The 22,690-nt window shown below is 39.5% G+C and overlaps 1 protein-coding gene across 17 annotated transcripts in view; it reads left to right on the top strand.

Moving 5' to 3' along the window:
• The window catches only part of CACNA1C (calcium voltage-gated channel subunit alpha1 C), a 479,128-nt gene that overhangs the window by 322,364 nt on the left and 134,074 nt on the right, over positions 1 to 22,690 (top strand). For 9 of the 17 annotated variants that reach the window (XM_048945488.1, XM_048945378.1, XM_048945402.1 and 6 more), the window contains exons 8-9: positions 5,234 to 5,337; positions 12,235 to 12,407. In XM_048945488.1, the coding sequence (XP_048801445.1) occupies positions 5,234 to 5,337; positions 12,235 to 12,407 (277 nt within the window). Of the gene's footprint in view, positions 1 to 5,233; positions 5,338 to 5,711; positions 5,816 to 12,234; positions 12,408 to 22,690 lie in introns of all 17 variants that reach the window. The other 8 variants (XM_048945500.1, XM_048945383.1, XM_048945421.1 and 5 more) reach the window with 1 other exon arrangement.

The raw sequence follows: 22,690 nt of genomic DNA on the forward strand, positions 1-22,690 counted from the left end.
GAGATTCAAAAAAGTAAAGTGCAAGGTGTTGCACTTGGGTCACAGCAGTCTCAGAAATGTGTAGAGACTGGGAGAACTCACTGAGAGCAGGCCTGCAGAGAAGTATTTGGGAGTTCTGGTGCAGAAGCTTGATGTGAGCCATATGGAAGGCCAACAGTATCTGAGAGTGCATCAAAAGAGGAGTGACCAGCAAGAAGAGGGGGGTAATTTTCTCCCTTTGCTTTGCCCTTGCGACGCTTCATCTGGAATTCTGTGTCTAGGTCTGGGGCTCTCAGCATGAGAAAGACATGGAGCTGTTGGAGTGGGTATAGAGGAGGGCCACAAAGATTACCAGAGGTCTGGACAACCTTCCCTACAAAGACTGGTTGAGGGAGTTGAGCTTGTTTATCAAGGAGAAAAGAACGATCCAAGGAAACCTCATTGTGGACTTCCAGTACTGAAAAGAAGCTTATAAATAGAAGGGAGACTGACTTTTTACAAGGTCTGATAGTGGTAGGAGGAAAGGGAATGGGTTTTAAGCTAAAATTTAGAGATTCAGTTTAGATGTTAGGTGGAAATTCTTTACTCAGTGGGTGGTGAGGCCCTGGCACAGGCAGCCCTGTGGATTTGTGGATGCCCCATCCATGAAGGTTTTGAAGGCCAGGTTGGATGGGGCTTTGGACAGCCTGAGCTGATGGGTGGCAGCCTTGCCCATGGCAGGGGGTTGGGACTGGGATGATCTTTAAGGTCTCTTCCAATCCAAGCCATTCTATTATTCCGTGATTCCCCAGAAAGATATTTTAGCCTAATAGAGATCAAAGCCAAAATAGAGATCAATATAGAGATATCAATAGAGATCAAAATAGAGATCATATGGTAGGTAAAAATCTCCTTAATTCTGGTTCTTGTTTAGAAAATAGGACAAAATCTTGTCTCCAGGGACTGTAAATCTGTGTCCTCTTATTACAGGTGTCATGGATGACCAGACAGTTGCTCCATTTATTTATGCTGAGATCTGACACCTATTATTAATGACCATAATAGACCTTGCTTTCATTACAAAACAGAAAAACTAGCCAAAACAACGTTGATGTTAGAGGGAAGTCATAGCTGCCATTTAGAGAAAAAACACCTCCTGTTGCTTTCAGTTCCAGAAAGTAGGTATACTGCAGCAATCTGGTTCTCATCCCAATCCCATCAGTGTGAGATCAGAGCAAAGCTAAATAATTCTGGCCTGAGGGACTAAGCTGGGTTCTCCAGAGGCCATATGGTAAGTAAGGAGTCTCTTTTGCAAACTTCTTCCTTGAGGGGACAGAGTTTCAGCCTAATTCAGCTTCTGTAACACCAAGGCCAGTCAACTTCTGCACCTAAATGCTGACATGAAGAAATTTTGTTGTACAGTACCCAGTGAGGCAAGGCAGTATCACACTTTGTAGAGTAGAAATCTGAAACATAGTAAGCCAAAATGATGTCCCCACAGTTCTAGAGGGGGCATGTAGTGAACCAAGAGAAGGAATCTGTGACCCTAATCTCTGAGGTGCCTCTGAGGGGTGACACATCAGCATTCAGAATTGTATCAACTTTCTTACTGTTGACAGAAGTGAGATATAAAGATGGAGAAGTGAGCTGTAAAAGGTCAAACAGTTTAACTTATCAGACTTATTGCTATAAATGACCGTCTGTGGATTTACACCAATGCAGTGCTTCCAGCTAACTTAGGAATTGTCCCACACATACTGAAGTTCACACCAGATTGCAATTACCTTGAATACTGTAGCTGGAATATTGGCATTTAGACCTATACTGGCAGATAGCCTTTGTTCAGACCTGTCAATGTAGATGATCCGTTTTTTCTCTTGTGATACATATGGCTAATAGTAAGCACCCCAGTGAGAAGTAAACAGAGAAAAAGAGCACTCAGTGACCAAAGAGCTAAGCTGTGTATCAATGCTTGTGCTGTCTGCCCTAGAGGTAACTTGTAAGAGATCCCTTTTCTGTTGATTGTAGACAAGAAAACTCAAAAAAATATTCTGCAAACCTGATCTTCTGCACTCATTAGTGTGTAAATGACAAATTTCCTTCTAATCTCAGCCTTACTTTGTGCAGTTTCTCCATTTCAGCAGCATAATTAGGAAAAATCAACTGTATCACCTATGCTATGTTTGCCATGAAAGCCTCCAGCTGCAATCAAAAGGACACGTGTACACATACATATGTGATTAAGAACTATGTATTTACAGAATTATGATATGTCTCCAGAAAGCATTTTTAATCAAACACAGATGCGAGGTTTTTAATGGTAACTGAATGGAAGCATTGTTCATTTGAGGGATGTCTGTCGTGGATTTCTAGGATGGTTCCACTTCAGAGGAAGTACTTCCAGGTATCTGGAATGATACAATCTTAGCCAAGAATTTAATGTTTCTTAAATGTTGATATGTTACTATTTTCAGTAAGTGTGTTCCTTTTTCCCCCAACTTCTTCCAAGCAGCTTACATCTCTTCATTTCTTTTGGAGAAGCTTTTCTAGAGGAAATAGTAAACTTACAGTGCATTGTCACAGTGTCGAAGATTATTACTGACTTACCAAATACCTGATAACATATCAGTGTATCAATTCCTACCACCTGTGTCTCAGTCTCACATTATATGGAATGATCTCACCTTCTGCTGTAAAAAATAAGATGTGAGAGCATCCAACTTATGGAGTCCAGCAAGTAAGAGACAGTAAATACACAACAGTCTGCCAAATACTGGTGGTTTCTCTAAGATACCACTGTCTCTGCCTCTTAGCTTATCTATCATGGCTGGTCAGTAAAAAGGAGGTGAAAAACAGACTCTGTAAATGTTCCGTTTGAGAAGTCCAAAATGCTCTACTATACTAGGACACAGATTTGCTTTTCAAGACTAATTTGTACCAATGCTAGCTGATATAAACATGCAGTTGTGCAGGCAGTGGGAATAGCCAGAGTACGCTATAGTGTAGCTATATACCTTATTGGTTGCAAAGGAAGCTTCTTGCCATCTGGAAATTTCTTCATGCTGGAGTAGTACAAAGGGACAAGCCCTTCCATTCTCTACCAGAAATTCTGATATTTGTTATTTAGGATTCAGTCAAATCACAGCTTTGAGAAGTTGTATTTTTCCAGCTGACTTTTCCAGCTGAAGGAAAATGTGGACAAGAGATAAATGCCACATAGCTGAGGCTTTTTTATTGCCATCCATCATAATTAAAGAGTAGTCAAATCATCATTGTGACTGTGTAAATTCTTATGGCAATTTCTAAAAGTCATTCATAACTATTGTGTGTGTGGCATTCTTGGTAGAAGGAAGAGGATGTTAAGTCTCATTTCTTGACCTAAGTCCAGATTAGGTGCTTACATTTTGCCTGTATGATTTCTCTGCTGTGATTTTGGGTGAATGTTTGTACCATGGTGTTATGCTCTCTTAAGGCATTGCTGTGTTTCAATTTTGGGTGAATATTTGTTTCTAAGTTGTACCATGGTATTTTGTTCTCTTTGAGGCAATGCTGTGTGTCACGACAGAGGTGTCTACTTTTTGGTTAAGTGTGATGAAAAGTGGCTTTGCAAGCATAAGGAATAGTTAGTGATACTTCCAAACTAACTGAGCAATTGTACAAAAGTATTCAAAGGGAAACTGGGTAATATGCTTAGTGTTAGAAAGACACCTAGACTTCTGAAAGGAGGTGTTCTGACCACGAATCTATTAATCCTCTGAAGAAGGAGATGATGATCTCTTTCCACAGAGACAGATTTTGAGGCTGTTTTAATGAGTTTCCTTCAGTTAAGTTGCAGCTGAGGGAGCCCTGAGACGGAGTTTAGATTGGCCCATTGACTGTGGACTGTTGCCAGACGAGGACTTTAGTGACTGTACTTTAAAAGGAAAATGATTGATGAACTTCCACCCACAAAGAACTGATTATATTAGTGTTACTCTCTTGCCTTGTCTTATTGAAGGTCTGAAATCCTTTTCCTGAATTGTTATGAATCTTGAGTCAGATTGCCTCCCTAATGTGTGTCTCAGTGCCCATGTATGGAAGAATATTTCTTCTGTGATCACAACAAATGCTTAGGTTGCAAAGGAGAGAGCATTTTCCTAGAAGGAGAGTACAAATCATGATAAAACTTTTAAATACACGGAGAACAAAAGAACCTATATTTTTTTAAGCTGTTTAGGTACTTTAAAGTTTGCAATTTAAGTTCAGAAATCATTTTAGTGCTACTAAATATGTTAAGTGCCATCTGTTTCTCTAATGATGCTATTTCTGACTCAGGAGATAAGCATTTATGAAAAGTAAAGAAGAAGGGGCTCTGTTATTTTGATACCATCATGAAAATGTGGTTCTATGAAGGTATCTAGCAACTTTCCAAAATTTTGAACTTCAGAGGAGACTTCAAGATAAAATGATGTTTATACACGACATGCTTTTAGCATAAGTATCTTACGTGCTAGAGTTGCTCTACACATAATACAGGCCCAAGTACTAAAATAACAGTCTTCCTGCTTCATTTGCAGATGCTTGTAGTAGTATTAAAACTATGTTTATGTTCACACCATTTAATTTACAGTCTCAAATTGTTTGAGTACTCAGTTGTGTAGTAGTCAGATTTTGAAAGAGGTATTCATGAATCAAAGAAAGAAAGTTTGCAAGAAAACTTTAGAAAACATTTGACCATGTTAGAACACGTTGGGCCTTGGAAGGACTTTACTCAAAAGCATACAACTACTACTCTGATTGTGGTAAACTATAAAGATTACACAATTGTTGCCAGGGAAAGATCAATATTTATCCACAGTTACCATGTGCTTCTCTCTGAAGTGTGCATACCTGTGCTACAGATGGGAAAAAATGTGATCTGATAACACACTCAGGCAGTGCTTAGCAAAAATTAATAATATTGTCATGGGCAGAAAACATATGCACAGAAGTTAGAACAGAAGCTCAGAGGTCGTCAGTTGGGCCCATGCGGTGCTCTGGGTAAATTCCAGAAAGTGATAGTCTACAACTTCAATCATACTAGACATCAGCCTATATTAATCATTGCCTGTAAGGAAACAGCCAGAAGAAAAAAGCAGTCAAAGGAAAGGTTGCACCAGAAAGAACGTACAGAAACACTTGCTATGATCATGTGTAAATCAGCCACAGGCTCTATTTACAAACCTTTCTATCTGTTCCTTTGCTTATTCATTTCTGCTTTCCCTCTCTGTCTTCTAACTTTCCTTCATCTTTCCAGATGCAGGACGCTATGGGCTATGAGTTACCATGGGTGTATTTTGTCAGTCTGGTCATCTTTGGATCCTTTTTCGTTCTAAATCTGGTACTTGGTGTGTTGAGCGGGTAAGCTGACAGTTTTGGTGTCCTTTTTCCAATGCTACAGGGCAAGACTCCATAAGAAGGGTTCTTCCCTGTCACCAGGATTCTTTTGGATGGATTAAAAATCTGAATCCAAGGAAGCTTTCACATCAGCCCTCAAAAATCTTGGCTAAATATTTAAACTTTGCAAATAACAATACAGGTAACAAAAGAGGTGTGTTTCTCTGACAGAAATTCAATATCGAGACTTCCAAAATCACTACTACTGCCCTGCCATAAATTTCCAGAAAATTGATTATTGAAAATCTTACTGCTGGTGACTTGGGATCTCTTTGGCTGGAGCCTTGCAGTGCTCAGACACTGAGCTTGTCTCACTAATTATCATTCCACTCTTCCAGGTCAATGATGCCATAGGAAGGGACTGGCCCTGGATCTATTTTGTTACACTAATCATCATAGGGTCATTTTTTGTACTTAACTTGGTTCTCGGTGTACTTAGCGGGTAAGCAGTACCAGGAAAATGTTTTATTACTGTTTATTTTTAAAAATTTGTATTTTTATTCTTACTCTGTTGTTATCAAAACAACAGACAATGGCAGGTTGATCTCTGGAATTTTAGTAGAAGACCTGGGCTATTGCTGTGCAAATGGCAAAACATGGCCTTCCTAATCTGGAAACTGCATTTTAAAATAAACTATTAAAAAAAAAAAAAATACAAGACAACTCTGTCTGTAACATATTCCTCTACCTGAAACCTCTACCTATACTCTTTGGGAAGAGGACAACACTATGTTCCCCTGTTAAACATGTAACATGTCGTTCACCACGGACTAAGGGGATTATAGTAAAATCTTTGGAAGGGTCACTGGGACTGAAGGAGGAATGAGAGTATGAAACAAATCCCTTCACAGTTGTGAATGATCCCACAGTTGTGGGATGAGATTCCTGCCAAATTACGTCTTCTCACATGAGAAGTTTTCACATTGCTTAATATCTCTAAAGCACAGCCTAATGGGAGACTTTTCCCTGGAGTATGCCTTGCATGCGTTTCTTCTTTAATAAGCACATCCTCTCTGTTGTGTGGATTACAAGCCCAGCATTATTCAGGGAGAAAAGATAATTTCCCTCTGACCTTTTCTAAGACGGAGCAGAGAAACAGGAGAATTTTTTCTGGTGTTTAAACATCCCTAAAACATCTAGCTGTATCTCGTTCTGCAGTATAACCCTCACTGCAAAGCATTATTTTGGTAGATTTGATTAAAAACAATTGATATTGCTCCCAGTAGTTAAAAACTTTATTGCCCCTGGGGAGCTAGTTAATTAGAGGATTGAAGCCAGTGAGCATTCCTCTCTAGATTTTTTTTAAGATCTCCCAGATTTAGGCATCAAATTCCATATTTGGGAAAGACTGGATGCCTACAGCCATTCTATGCAAATAGATAATTATGATATGAGGACTTTTATGCATCCTCTTCTTCATTGTTTCTAGCATTGTGCCTCTCTGCCTTCAGTGAGCTCTAAGCGAATTTGGTCAGAGCCAGTCTGAGCAGACAGCCCTTAAATCTCCTGTCCTTTGATCATAAAGAGGGGCAAAATCTTCTCTGAACAGGAGAGAGGTCTTGATGCTTCATGTGTGTTACATTCTCAGTGTGACAGAAGCATAGGAAGAGTAGTAGTAGGACTAGAGAAGAAGATTCTCCTTTGATCATTCTGGGAAGAGACAGGTAATAGCAGATCTACTTGAGGGGTTATTATTGTCTTCATTACTCCATTGAAGGTTACATGCAGCTAAGACAGCTGCTACAAACTGAAGAGTTTTCAAGTAGTGAATGGAGGAGAAAATCCCCAGTAATAAAGTGTCAGGCAGTAGTCTGCATTTGAATTTCTGGAGAATAATATTCCAGGTACAATTTTAAAACATAAGCTCCTTGTCTCTCCACGTGGATACTTTGCTCAGCAGGTAAGGATCAGCAGTAAAGGAGGATGACGACCTGACAGTGGGTAAGCAGTCTATAATATCAGAGATGCACTCAAGGACCATGTAAGATGGTGGTTAAAGATTATATAGTATCTGATTGGATAAACAGTGCCTGTGAGCCCAGCCTGAGGACTGCATATTGTTGAAGCAGTGCTGATTCAATTTACCAACACTTGGATTTGTGTACATAGTGGAAAATTACATTTCCTCTCTCTTTCATTTTTCAACCAAAGAAAGTGTTTTGGGACCTGGATGCCCCATCTCCTGAGATACTGCAGCTAGACCACCACAGCTAGTGGTGAGAGATGAAAACAGTCTGCAGGGAGAACTGAAATTAAAGATGAAGTTCACCTTGTTTATGCTGTGAGTCACTCTTCATGGCTGTGTTCACAGTATTATGACAGCTGCACTGTTTCTGCAATTTTCTTTTTTTTTTTCCCAACTGGAGAAAAGTAAAAAGAAACTTCAGTATTTGCATCTATGAAGAAAAAAAGAAAAAGAAGAAAAAAATGATGGCAGAAATGTTCTAAATTTTCTTTGGGCTAAATAAGCAATTCTTAAACAATTAACTTCCTAATGCAGTTCTAAATTCTGCTGAGTTGCAAAGTGTCTTCACTTTGCAGCTTCAGCTTTTTTTAATAAACTTGCTATTAGTCTGTTCTGTGTAGATGATCACCTGTCTGTTCTGCGTAGGTACAAAGCAATATTCCTGGGCATCTTTGTAGATCCATTCTGAGCATCTCTGATTTATCCCCATTTATCTATATCAGGAATGTTAACAAGCACGTTGTGTAGGTAGACTTCATCAGTGACAGATTGGCTTGGTTTATTTAATCGCTTCTGAATACGTAAGTGTAATTAATTGTACTCACAAAGACACTTTGATTGCACCTGCAAAATCAAATGCTGAGTTCTGTTCTGCCTGCAGATCTCATTTGTAATTTATTTTTCCTCAGTGTTTCACCCATTCATGATTCTTCTGGTGAATTTACTAATCACATGTTAAGCTACATAGTATGACAGAGTATTTATGTACAGAGCTATCATCCTTTTCCTGTCTTGGCTGAGCATACATTAAAACTCTTGTATTCCAGAGGAAATATCCAGCCAACAGGTCATGCAGTTGACCTTCTCAAGCCAAGAAAAAAGGTGTCCACAGCACTGCTGAGAGTGGGGAAACTACTGCTAGAGGTCTTCTGAGAGCAGAGATATTTGCTTCTGTGTTACTTGCTTCGGTTGATTAGTGATGGAAAAAATGACAGTGTGGGCTCAACTTTCATACTTTCATGCGGAAGCATACAAATTCACATTTATTTCATAGTTTGCTTATCACTGATCCAAATCCCAGGACACAGTTCAAACAATAAGTTTCCTAAAGCAAACTAAAGGCCAGAGAACAGCCATTTCTTCTGCTTTGAGAGGATCCTGGAAGCCCGGCTGACTGTTTCTGATTTTCTTCCTGCTGAAGAAATGATTAGAGTGGATAGGAGGCTGTCTATGCTTGCAGCTCCTCCTTAGAGCAGCAGGAAGAATATTCTTGAGCTTTCAGGACTCTTCCTAGTCTAACCCCTCTTCCAACCCTTTCTAATCATAGAATCATAGAATGGGTTGGGTTGGAAGGGGTCTCAAGGACCACCAACATCCATATCTAATTCTAGAACAGGTTAGATCCACATTGTACCTGTCAGCATGGGCCATGAATGATTGAAGCCTTATTCTGCACTAAGCAAGAGATTTGAAGTCCTAGAATTCAGCTGTTCCACAACACCTTTTAATGTGAGAATTCATGCTGAGATCAGACATGGACATAAAATATATCTTTTTCCTCATCAGGATAGACAAAAGAAATTTTCTTCTGCACCTATACAGCCTACAGAGCTGGGTATTTATATTTATGACCTTTACCCACTCTAACCTCAGACTGAATATCTCTCCAGAATGCTCTGCTTTTTGATTTTTCCTTTGACCGAGGTGTCTTATAGTTTTCTAAGAAAAGCAAAGGAAAGTGAAGCAAACCAAATACTCGTAAAACCAATATTCACCAACTCCTGAACAGAAGTTGTCTCATTCACTGAAGAGAGACAGATTATTTGGTGGTTCCGCTAACCTCTGCTGACCTTATTCTGACATGATATTGTATTTTTTTTTTTGAGAAGGCCACCTGCAGTCTCAAGACAGCACCTCTATCAGAAAGCTTATTGGCTTTTTGGAAGGTTGGCTTCCCTGCTGAAACTGCAAACAATGAACATTTATTGCCAACTGTGATGGTGGCAGAGGTACTGTGCACACCTGCCTGCAATAGGAACTGGACTGAGGTCACCAACTCATTTCAGATAGAATAGTAAATGACCATTGGTAGTAATTCTTGATTGTAAACTACATTTGCCCAAGTACAGGCTGGCATTCCACACGGGAAGTGGTTGGAATTGCATTAGCAATTTCCAGAGCCACCTGTTCTCAATAGTCTAGTGCTTGCAGAGCATAGAAATTGAGATAATTTAAATAAGTTGTCTTCTTTGGAGAATCATATGAAAATTGGAATACTACACGTTGTACAAAGGAAAGAGACAAATGAACTCTTAGAGTAAGGGATCACAATATTTTCAGTTGTGCCATTAAGAAGCTAGTAACAAATTAATTTGTATGCAGATATTGAGCATACTACCATGCTGCTAAAATCTCACTTCAGTTTAGTCATCTCTTCTCCCAGCCCAAGTCCCGCTTGAGAGAGACAGTGCATGGGGCTGGCAAGTTCCAAGCAGGCACTCAACTGAGATGTATCGAATATGTGACCCAGTTCAGTGCACATAAGAATAACTTTCTGCAAACTGTGTCATTTCATGATATTTTCCGCACTATGGGTTTTTTTTTAAACTGCCTCTTGCAAGTTGTATCCATATAAACATAAGTACTTCTCAGTTGGAGTTGAGAATCCAATCCCTTTCAAAAGTGCTCCTATTTGTTAAAATTCCAAAATACAAGTGTATGACCCAACTATTGGAATACTGGAATTAGAGTTTTCAAACTGACTTAATAATGCATAGATCATTCAGTGTTTTTTTGTTGTTGTTGTTGTTCTTGTTCTTGTTTTATTTTTTGTTTTGTTTTGAAGAGTTAATTCCTTAATTTGTATTATTTACAGTGTGAGACTCAGAAGAAACATATTATTGAAGCAGCAAAAAAATAATTGGTATTGATTAGATTTTTTAAAAATATTTTCTGGAGTTATTGTTGTTGGGGTCATTCTTGCCACGCTTGGCAGTAGGCTTTTCTGCCTGATAGCAGTTTGGTCCCAGGGTTGGCTATGATCTACCTTTGGGCCTAAGAAGCCACTGATTCTCTTCCTCATTTCCACCTTCTTTATCACTGTCGCAAGAGACATGTGGCAAGCAATGTGACAGGAGCGAGGATCACACAGGCTTCTTTTGTCACATACTTTGCCTTTAAATGAAGACATCTTCTTACTCTCATTCTGATGCAGTGCTGGTGTCCTGAGCAGCTCATAACATGAAAAAAAACCTCATCCAAAGACAGTGAAGTGAATGGAAATATTTCAAAGGGTTTTGACCAGACAGGAGAGAAGTACTATAGCATCATTACTGGAAACTTAGGACAATTCATGGGGCACTCATTAATTTTTGGGTGGGATTTCATAAACCTAATATTACCTCACCAAAGTTAGTGATAAGTTTCCTATTTTGTGGGGAAATCAGCCTAAAGACAACCATTAGGCTTTTCTTTTCTTTTCTTTTCTTTTTTTTTTTCCTCTAATTCTGCTTATCTCTAGCAATCAACAGAGAGGCTAATGGAAAATCCATTTGAAAGAATGACTTTTTCTCTCATTTCTAGACATAGTGGGCCGTATTATCTGCTGTATATGCCTTGTGTAGTGATCTGCTTCAGCAGATATAAGGCTTACTGTTTAAGTACTTTCAGTCTAGCACTTTTTACAATTATTAAGCTTCCTTTTTAAAATACAGGTATTAAAACCTGGCTTGAAGCCACAGGAGAGTCTTTAAATAGAGATAGATTGGCATTTCTAGAAAAAAAGTAAGAGTATAGATGTATCTGAAAGACAGAAAGAAAATGCAGAGCAGATGTAAAGAATGCAAAGCAAACATCATGGATCATAGCTAAGCAACATTAAATTCTTGTTGCTCTGCCCTCTCTTTTAAGTCCATATTCCCAATAGTGGTCTTCCATCAAGCAATCAGATGCCTACTCTGTTTCACTTTCTGGCAGAAACCATTACTGCTTATATTTGTCTACCCAACTCGAGATTTGAAAAATAAGTTTCATTTCAAATAATAGTCCTGAATATCAGATGCTATGAAACACTGAAATCTAAATTTTCAAATAGAGTGTCCACTCCCATGGGTGAAATTGCTCATAATTAACTGTGTATAGAATTGTGAGTATCATTACTTACACTTACAATTAGTGTCATTTAGTTGTGATTATACCTGTAATCTTATGGACAGATTGAGACCTGGCTGAAAATTAGAGCCATTGTCTCACTCTCCAGATGTCAGATTATTGTCAAACAGTTCATCCTTGTATTGATTTGACTGCTATTCACGTAGATATTTATGGATAAGTGTTGGAGAATATCAAGTGTTAAAGAATGTTAGAAGGTATATGATATTTTACATAAGCACCACGTGTGAGTTTTATTTCAATTATCAAACAAATGTTGAGAATGAAAGGATTAAAAAAGGTAATTATGTTCTCCTAAGCATTAGTAAAAATGTGGTCACTCCAACTGTATTACAAATGTATGTAGCAAGGATACTCCTTTCACATGTCTGTTCTGAAAGAATAGGGAAGGCTGAGTGTACTACATAGGATATGGATACTTTCTAATGGAAATCAATCTAACTCACTGTTTTTCAATCTTTTCCTCTCCCTCCACCCACATCCTGTTCCTTCCTCCCTCTTGCTAGGGAATTTTCCAAGGAAAGAGAGAAGGCTAAGGCTCGGGGAGATTTCCAAAAGTTACGGGAAAAGCAACAGCTAGAAGAGGATTTGAAGGGCTATTTAGACTGGATAACTCAAGCAGAAGATATTGACCCAGAAAATGAAGATGAAGGCATGGATGAGGAGAAGCCTCGAAACAGTAAGCAATTTTCTTCTGTCCGTCTTTCTCTGCTTTTAGCAAGGGAACCTGTGCCCACCTGCTCCAGTGCTGAGATTGCCTATAGGGCAGAGCAAGTTCTTCCTGAGGCTCTCACTATGCTCGTATGTGATGCAAGTGAAATACATGTTGGAATACGTGGGAGGGAGAAATATGTGTAAAATAATTGATTTTGTTCTGCAGATCCTCAGATTCTTGTCTGTAGTACTGACATTAGAACCTAGTATTAAACAGAAAAAAGATCAATACTTGCTGTTATAAGTTTGCTACTGGGATAAGGTTTAAAATGTACATGTCTCCTATTCATTTACTTAATTGCAGTTCAGTGTTGCAGGCTGTTGACACATGGTTAATTACTTTGAAAGCAAAGGTTTCTAGGCAAAGCAATACTACAGTATGGGAGAAGGGCCAGATCAACCCTGTTGTACATTAAGTTGGCCATCTGTGGCTCCATTGAAATCAGTGGAATTGCATTTGCTTTTGCCAGGCTGGAATTAAGCTTTCTGACATTTCTTGCAAGGGAATTACCTCTTTTACTTCTGTTTTGGAGATGAGAATATGTTTGTACGAAATGAGAATTCATCAATTCTCTCTTCTTATTAGAATTATGAGTTTGAAGAAAGCAAAGATTCCTTACATTTAACTACCTTCACTCTGTCTTTTAATTCCACCTTGTCTTTTACCAGTATTTGAATCACTTCAGAAACATCTAGCAGTTGTCGTCATAGGTCACATACTTGGGAAATGTCAGTTTGAACCTTTAGGCAGTTACGCAGCTAATGGAGACAGGTGCTACATTTAGCTTTCCTTATTTAAATCTGCATTATCCCACCTTGAGTTTGGAAGAGAAGACGTGAAGCCTTTCCCTATAGCTCTCTTACTACCAAATAAGCAAAATCCATGGCATGATCAGATCAAAACCATATGTGTCCAGGAAGATTGGACACCGGAAAGTTAAACCTACACAAAAAAAAGGAAGAGTAGTATCAGATTCTTATGATTTTTGAGGAGACTGAGCACTATTCCCTATAGTTGTTACAACATTTTCAGAAAAAGAAAAAAAAAAAGGAGGAAAAAAAACCCCAAAACTTATAGGGGTCATTAATATCAAGTCATACCCTTCATAGCTAAGTGTCTGGATTTGAGGGAGTCTCTGGGGACACCTGCTCAGACTTTCCCAGGATAGGTTACTTTTATGTTGGTGCCTTCATAGGAATTACAGCTTACTTTCATCATTTAACCTGAGTAATCAGTGATCATGTTACTACTCATGGCCAAAATTTGCTCTTCTGTGGAATATAATGTAGGGAAGATCATATCTGTGATCCTGTTTCATTTCCTTGTAGACAGAGTTCAATATTAAGAAAATAACACCACTGTAACGGATAGTGCTTGATATGCTCAATATGGCATTGGAGTGGGGAAGTTGGTTGTCACAAGGTGGGTCAGTGAAGTCACCAGGAGGCTTTCCCTTTACTTCAATGGGAAGTAAATTCCTCCTACAGGCATGCGTGGTAAAGAAAACTGTAGCCAGAGTGGTAGGTACTGTGATGTGAACCTGCCAGGGCTACTTTCTAATTTGAACTTTTTTCTTTTTAATGAACATAAAAATAAGCATGCTTTGGTAAAAGTTTTTTGGGATAGGACAGATGTGGATTCATTGCATTCATTGCAAAGCGGTGAGGTCAGTCCAAATTTGAGCTAACAAACTCCTTTTCTGTGTAGTGATATTAAGAACTGGAAGATTACGTATCTCCAGCTTGCTTTCAGTTCTTGTTCAGATTAATAAAGTGAGTTTTGTAAAAAAAGGGCTTAAAAAAATTGGTGGTATTATATCTGACAGTTTCTCAAGAGCTTCTCACAGTTGGCTGTTAATGATAGAATTACACACTATTAGCAAACTAACTTGTTATCCATTTCTTTTCCAAACTTTTTATGCAGTATCTTCAGTGCCACTGGTTCTAAATACCAAGTGTAAGGACAGCAGTATTAACCAATCTCTACTGAACAATATATCTTTCTCTTTGCCTTAATCAGCTTTTACTACATGACAGACTAGACTTGGAAATGGGTATCAGCAGTGTCTAGTGGTACATGGTAATATTACACCTTTGTTGATAGGAATTGCTTAGAATGTGAAGGAAAGCTCTGGAATGATCTTGGCCATGTATGAGGGAAAAGTCATGCTAAGAAGTCTCTGAACAAGATAATAGCAGAAGCTATTTTAATGCTCAGTCTGAGCATTAAGAAACGTTGTTTTTCTATGAGGATGGTCAGATGCTGAAACAGGCTTCCTTGAAAGGTGGTTGATAGCTCATGTCTTTTATGTTCAAGTGCCATTTGGATAATGCCCTCAATAACATGCCTTAACTTTTGGTTGGCCTTGAAGTAGTCAGGTAGTTGGACTCAATGATCTTTGAAGTCCCTTTCCAACTTTGCTAGTCTATACTATTCTATACTGTTCAGTGCTGTACCTTGGTCTCCTTCCTGACAAGGGCTTTTTTAACTTTGGAAGTAATGGGTCTTTGTGTTGCCGTCCTCTGATATAGAAGCCAATAGCCACTGAATATGGAAGGTAAAGAGCAACTTTGGGTTTCCCATCTTCAGCCCCAGCCCTCAAGCTAATAAAGATACCTTGGTGCTTACTCCCACCTTAAAGAGTTGAGGAGTTTGTATTTTGGTCATTCGTACTTCATAAATCACATTCCTTTTTCTTTTCCAGTAGGCTGCTGTATATACTTTTGTACGATTACAGGTATCACATTGGTTAAGCTCTATTGTGTTTCCTGATACTTCCGAATTTCAATCTATATTCACGTGACAAGTGCTACTCCATTTTCAAAGCCAAATAGATTACAGACATTCTCTCCTAAGGTGTCATATTCACTTCATTTGTTGACATGCTTGACTGTCATGCCTCATCCACCAGACAGGAGGAAGGTATACGTCAGGTATATGTACTGTACCTACCTATGTGGCCCCATTCAATGTGGTCTCAAACACCTCCAGGAATGGGGCACCCACAGCTTTTCTGGGCAGCTGTGCCAGGGCCTCAGTGCTGTCTGAGTAAAGAATAGCCAACTAATATCTAACCTAAATCTCCCCTCCTTTAGTTTAAAACCCACTCCCCCTTCTCTTATTACCAGCTTGAAATTTTTTTTGGTAACCCTCCATTAAATAGTGGAAGAACCACAATGAGTTATCCCAAAAACCTTCTTTCTCCAAGCTGAACAACCCTTCACTTTAGTTGCCTTTGCTTTGGTTATATTAGGCTGATGCTTAGGAGATTTAGATTCCAGATAATGACTCACACTATTACTTTAAAGAAGTCATGCTAGTTTTTACTTCTTCAATTTCCCCATGGAAGTTGTATGCAGTTTTGGAGTAGTGTTGTGGGTTCTTCTTTTAGTAAAAATATTAAAGTAGAATCTCAGCTAATGTAAAGCTGCAACTCAGATTCAGCAGTTTCCACCATCTGTGCTCTTGCCCAGGTACTATACCTAAACTGAATCATCCCAAGTACAGAGAACATATGTTTCCAGTCTCTTCTCTGTCCTTGGCTGTGGAGACCAGTTTTTCTGTCTTCTTACCCTGAAAAGAGAATTGCCAGCCTGGGAACTGCCTCCTATAGAACAGAGAACAGGAAGAAGAAGGGAAGAGAACTGCACTTGCATCCCCTTTGGTTTGATTGCCTTTGTCAGTCTTTTGGGCACCATAAGTCACATTTTGTATATTCCACTGCTTTCCTGAAGATGTTGAAACTTACCCTGAGTCTCACTGGGTGTTTACAGCCCTTAATGAAATGGTTAAGTCCAAGAACTACAGCAAGAAGGGCCCCAATAGAAGAGAGGGTGAGAAAAGAAGGTGGACAGCCTTTAGCTGATGTTCTCTGTGGCAGAGGTCTTAGCATTCTTCTGAGGCATTTCTATACCAGTCATCTCACATTCACCGAAGAGCATTCACAGAGCAGATTCATCTACACTTTGGGAAGTGTATGTTGAAGGCAGTTCTTTTCACTTGTTTGAATACATGCTTTTTCTATCTTGGTAAGTATGAGGTGGGAAATGTGAAAAGGCTTCTAGGGGCTATTTGTGTTAATAGTTTTCTCCTATGCTCTTTTCCTGATGGGCCTCCTGCAAGGGAAAAAAACATAAATTTGACAAAGGAGAGAAACACATGTCATGGCACAAAGCACATACTGAATTTCAAAATTACATGATAGTGAAGAGAATCATCCCTTCTGTTGCCACAGCAACTGGGAGTTTGCCCTTTTTTATTCTTCCTGAGAGTGTTCTGCCATGCATCTGTGTTGCTGTAGGCAGGAACAGAAACCTCAGTCCAACCCAGATTCTCCTCCTATTGAAGTTAATTGGCAAAATTCACACTGACTGCACTAAGGTCAGTAAAAAGCTGTGAATGGCAATGGAGAAGTAATTTGATGTTTCTGACTGCTCAGATTTTGCCCTCCCTCTGTTTCAGTGTATTTCAGTTCTATTTGAAGATGCTGCCTGCCATGTGAGCACAACCACATTAATATCTATAGGAGTGACAGAGCTTACTGTTTGGCCTGGAGTTTGGTAACAGAGCTATTCATTCAGGAATACTCATTCTTCTAGTTAAGTCATATGCAAGGTAGTACCGTAAATTCAAGGGCTGATTTGCAAGTAGCTTACCCAACAGAAAATCGAAAGTCTAATCATACTCCGGGGCTCTATTGCAATGGGACTGATTACTGTAAATAATCAAATTTTCATGTAACGCAGCAGTAAAAACACTGCAAGTCAGCGTGTTGCCTATCAAAACACATAGCAAAACTTCAGAATGTACACTGAATAATGAAAGATGCAGGGGAGAAAGGCTTGACTGTACATGTAAATTTATGCCTTAGCTCAAGTGGAGATATAAAATGCACAATGGAAGATGATGAAGTTGAGAAACACAGGAAAATTCTAAAATTCTTAAAAATCTAAGCTGTTAAAGAACAATACTTTTTTAACAACAGGTCTCAGTTTTTACTTTCAGAGCAGTTATTCCAGTATCTCTGTGACCTTTGGAAACATTTACTCGCATCTCTTGCAGCCTTATTTTTACCCACACAGTCACTGTTGCTTCTGAACAGCACTATGTTTTCATGGTAGTATTTAATCTCAGTTTTGTGAGAGTCTGCCCTAGGAGAAAATGTTTTTGAAACAGTGAGGAAATTTTCAGGTGCAAGGTAAAACTTTGAGAAGAAATAGGGATCCTATGGACCATTAGAAACTTCAGAAAATCTTTGTCTTTCATGCTTTGTGCTTCTGAATTCTGGGACAGAAATAAGGAGAACAGGATAGCTGAGCTGATGGTTCAAACCAAAAAAAAAAAGTTTGAGAACTCTAGAACCAGGCAGCCTCAGAAGTTTCAACTGAAATAGGGCTTTATTCCCAAGAGCTCCAATAGTATGTAGTTTGACTCTATTTCATAACAGAAATAAAAGCATGACCACATTTCTCTAAAAGTTCAGGCTATTTAGGTTTTATTTGTCCAGTTCCTGTTGACTTGACTTTCTTTTACAAAGTCAACTTCCATACTGTAAGGAGACTCCATTGATTTCAGTGAGTACCAAATAAATTCCACTGATTATAGGGAAAGTTGTCACTAAATCCTATGCAACCCTGTGCAGTTTTTGTGTGTTGTTTAACCAGAGCACATTTGAAATGCTTGAAAGTATCTATTGATGGTAAATCCGTTCACCCTAATTTATTCTAATTCCATTTGCAGAATTTGTCCCCAGTATATTTAATATACATATGGAAGGACTTGGGCAACCTTGGGCAACCCTGGGCAACTCCTTGCCAAGAATGTACAGACTGATATGTTAGATGATTTCTACCTATTGTCAAAAAGCAATTAATAAAACACTGTGCTCATGTGGGATTTAAGATAATCTAAACAAAAGCTCTAAGAGGCGCTGTCTTGAAATCAAAACTTTTGTCTGTCTAATCCTCTAAAGCTAGTTGGTTATTTCAGAGTGTGTCATACAACCTGGTTGTATTTTGCTTTCCATGCATAAATATGGCAAAAGAAAAGCCAGTGCTGTAAAGTGATTTATTATCTGTTAAAACATCATCTAAAGAAGAAGAAATCATACTATCATCTTCTTTGTCATTGTCAGCTGATGTGGAAAATAATCATCTGCTGACTAGGGAAAGATTAGCTACAGTGCCAACAATTGTGGGTATTTCATTTGGGCACTTGGTAGGAGTTTCACAAGGTTTAGGAGCTGTGATACATTGATTCTCTTTCACCTGGAGACTGAGACAAAATAGGGCTTTTCTGGTTCTTACTGCACATATTTGATTCTCCTAGGGTGAAAAAACATCCTCCATACAGTCAGCTGCACAGGTCCAAAACCATGATTTGCTTGGACAGGAGTGTCAGCAGCTCTCAGACATGTGCCTTGCTCTATCCATGCATTGTAGAAAGCAATCCCAGTGGCATTTCTCTACCTTGCCATATCCAAAGTAGCTCAAAAACTGTTCTTTGGACAAATACCACAATTTGTGCACACTTAGTAAAATGCTTTGGTAAATGCTTTGTTTTTCTTGTGAGGAAATGTTGCAAAATGGGTTTCTGCTTCCAATGTCAGACTGGAGTCCATAGTTAGCATATTGCCTAGAAAAAGCTTTGGGGATGTTAGTTCTTGCACTGGGATGAATCACTCCTATGATCTTTAGGCAAGACTCCTACTGAAGTTGCTGAGGATTTTGCCTGGATAAGGACTTGAGCCCCAATTTGTTTTATCTGAGGTTAGTAACAAAATAAGCAAGCATCAGCACTAGAGAATGTTGTCTGATGTTAGGTCTTGATGAACTAGAGGCTTTTCTACTCTCATCCACGGCTTTTCCATGCAGCTGTTATCCACCAAAGGGAGAGCATGAGATATTTCAGATCTGATACCACTTACAAGACTGCATAGTCCAGATACTGCTGTTTGCCCAGTGCATAATTCCACTGTCATACAAAATGACATTGTATGTGTCCTGAATTTGAACCACCATCATTACTAGCATTTTGATTCCACACCTGTATATGTGGAAATATGGAATTGCACCCACATAAACGTTTATATCCTGAAATGAAAAAATGACAGATATCACCAAAAGAAATGAGAAGGTAGCTGTGACAAAAAGTAAAGTTACCATTTAAAAGTAACCGCTTTCACTTTTGCCCTCTGTTCCATTAACGTCACCAAAACTGTGATGTCAACAATTTGACCTTTCCCCCATTGGAAAACAAGTCTGGGAGTAGATTTCCCTACTGACTGACTTCTTATGTTGCTTTCTGTTTTGAAATCTCAGTTAACAAACAAGGTAGCTGTAGGGCCTTTATCCTGGATTGTTCGTCTTCCTCACCTCACTCTTTCCAAGAAGAGAAAGGGTAAGACACAAAGATGGACAAAATTAATTTTCTCAACAAAGAGAAATTAAAAACTACTTGAAGCTCGTGTTTAGAAATGTTTCTTCTACTAGATTGATTCTTTAAAACTTATATATAAGTTAACACTTGGATAGGGAAAAAATGTTCTGGCCTGTTTCATATGAGACAGCCAGCACAGCTTTACCAAGGGCAGGCCATGCCTAACCAACCTGGCAGTCTTCTATGGCGGAGAACAGCACTGGTAGATGAAGGAAAATTAACTGATGTCATCTACCTGGACTTGTGCAAGGCCTTTGACACAGTCCCGCAGCACTTCCTTATCTCTAAGTTGGAGAGATATGGATTTGAAGGCTGGACTATTAGTTGGATAAAGAATTGGTTGGATGGTCACAGCCAGAAGGTTGTGGTTAATGACTCTGTGTCCAGATGGAGGCCAGTTGTGAGTGGTATGCCCAGGGTTCCATCTTGGGACCAGTGTTCTTCAACATCAATGACCTAGATAGTGTGATTGAGTATACCCTCAGTGTGTTTGTTGATGACACCAGAGAGGTGCAATTGACACAATGGAAGGAAGAGAAGTGGACATGCTCTAAAACTGGTCACATAAGAGTCTAATGAAGTTCAGCAAGACCAAGTGCAAGGTTTGCACTTGAGTCAGAGCAATCCCAGATATGAGTGCAGGCTGATAGAAGAATTCATTGAGAGCAGACCTGCAGAGAAGGACTTAAAAGTCCTGGTGGATGAGAAGCTGGCTGTGAGTAGCTATGTGTCCTTGCAGCCTGGAAAGCCAACTGTATCCCTGGCTGCATCAGAAGAGGGCTGGCCAGCAGGGAGAGGGAGGAGATTGTCCCTCTCTTCTCTGCCCTTGTGAGGCCCATCTGGAGGCTGGCATCCAGGCCTGGGTCCTCCAGTATAGGAAGGATGTGGAGCAGTTGTAGTGGGTCCAGAGGAGGGCCACGAAGTTGATCAGAGGGCTGTAGCACCTTTCCTATGAAGTCGGTTGAGGGAGTTGGGCTTGTTTAGTTTGGAGAATAGAATGTGCCAGGGAAACCTCATTGCAGCATTCTAGTACTTGAAGGGAGCTTACAAGCAGGACTTTTTACATGATCTGATAGTTAGAAGACAAAGATAGTTGGAAGACAGGGGGATTGGATTTTAAACTAAAAGAAGGCAGCTTTAGTTTAGATGTTAGGTGAAAATTTTTTACTCACTGAGTGGTGAGGCTCTGGCAAAGGCTGCCCTGAAAATTTGTGGATGCCCCATTCCTGGTGGTGTTCAAGGCCAGATTGGGTGAGGCCCTGGGCAGCCTGAGCTGCTGGGTGGCAGCATCCTAAGCCGTTCTATGATTCCATGACCTAGTTTAGAGAAAAAGGCACAAAAAAGGCTACATAATGTTCTGAAGGCCACCCACCCTCTCAGTGTGAGAGTCAGAGACATCTCTCAGTCAGAGAGATGCTACTGCTCTGTCCTTTATACCAGAGTTTTTACCTTATATTGTATAGCATAAGGCATTTATTGATTTGATCAGGATGGTCTGGAAAAATTTTCCTTCCCTGGAAAAGCACTGTAGTTATATTATACACTTCAATGCAGTTTTCTCATTACCCTGGAAGTATGGATTGTTCACTTTGTAATTAACTAAGTTAATCAATAGAATTGTTTTTAATTAGTAATGTAATTTAACAACTGAGCTTTTATTAAAAAGCAGCAGTTAGGTTCATTGTCCTTAGATTTCACAACTTTGTAGTTTCTCTTCCTTCCTTTGTGGCTGAAGGGAAGCTTTGATCATAAAAAAAAATGTGGGCAACTGTTTTGAAATCCTTCTTTCTTCTCTGTTGATGGTTACTGCTGCAGTTAGCTAAATCCCATCTAACCCAAATGAAATCTAGCTCAAGCCTCAAGAGGAAGATATGGAGAAGACAAATGGGTGCCTTTGTTTGAGTGGAGAGCAAAAGAAGAAAGACTGCTGGTACTCAAGAAGCCTCAGCATAACGCTATGGCCAACTCTGCAGTCTATAATTCTGATTTGCTCCAACACAGCATCAGGAGACCTGGTATTGTTTGGAGTGGAGTAACTCTTCAGTTTAGGGGAGCTGAGACAAATTCAGGCATGTGTCTGACCCAAGCAGCCAGCTCCTTGGAGGGACTCTGGTGTTTAGTGGAGATCTGAGATAATTAACTGACCCAGGGACTATTGTTGCAGTGAGCACCTCCTGAGTCTTCTGCTGCTGCCACTGTTGCACAAGATGGAGGGCAGTGTGAGAACAAAGTCCACAACTGTGCCTGTGGCTTATTTTTTTTCTTTCTATTCCCTTACAGAATCAAACGCCACATAAATTAAATAAGCTGCCAGTGTGCTATAGTTCATGTCTGGGAAAAAAAGTTAGATTCTCTGTGACTGAAAATGTTTTGGTGATCTGCACGTGCTCACCTGTCTTGTAGCTGAGGATCTGGTTAGTGTTGTCTAACTTCAGTTTTTCAAGCTCCTCCCTTCCCTGATCCTTGTAACCTGGAGCACAAGGCTACACTGAGCACTGCTAGAGCAGTGAAGTGTGACCAGCTACAGCACAGAGAGGATGACATTTATGTTGATAGGACATTAAGTTTATCTGCTATAAAAGCTATTTCCCTAGTAAAGACTGTCTGGTGAGATAACACCTCTGTTTTGCCTGCTGGAAGAAAGACTTATGTTGATGTAGGAATCCTCTTTAGTACTAATGTGTTACAGAGAAATATCTTCAATGGTAAGGCTTTAGAGAGAATCCATTGTTTATATAGCTGGGGAAGACACCTCCGTGCAAATAAATTAATCTCCACCTGCCCTGTTAGGAAGTACTTCTGGAAGCTGT

This window comes from Lagopus muta, chromosome 1 (assembly GCF_023343835.1).
Source record: "Lagopus muta isolate bLagMut1 chromosome 1, bLagMut1 primary, whole genome shotgun sequence".
NCBI lineage: Eukaryota > Metazoa > Chordata > Aves > Galliformes > Phasianidae > Lagopus > Lagopus muta.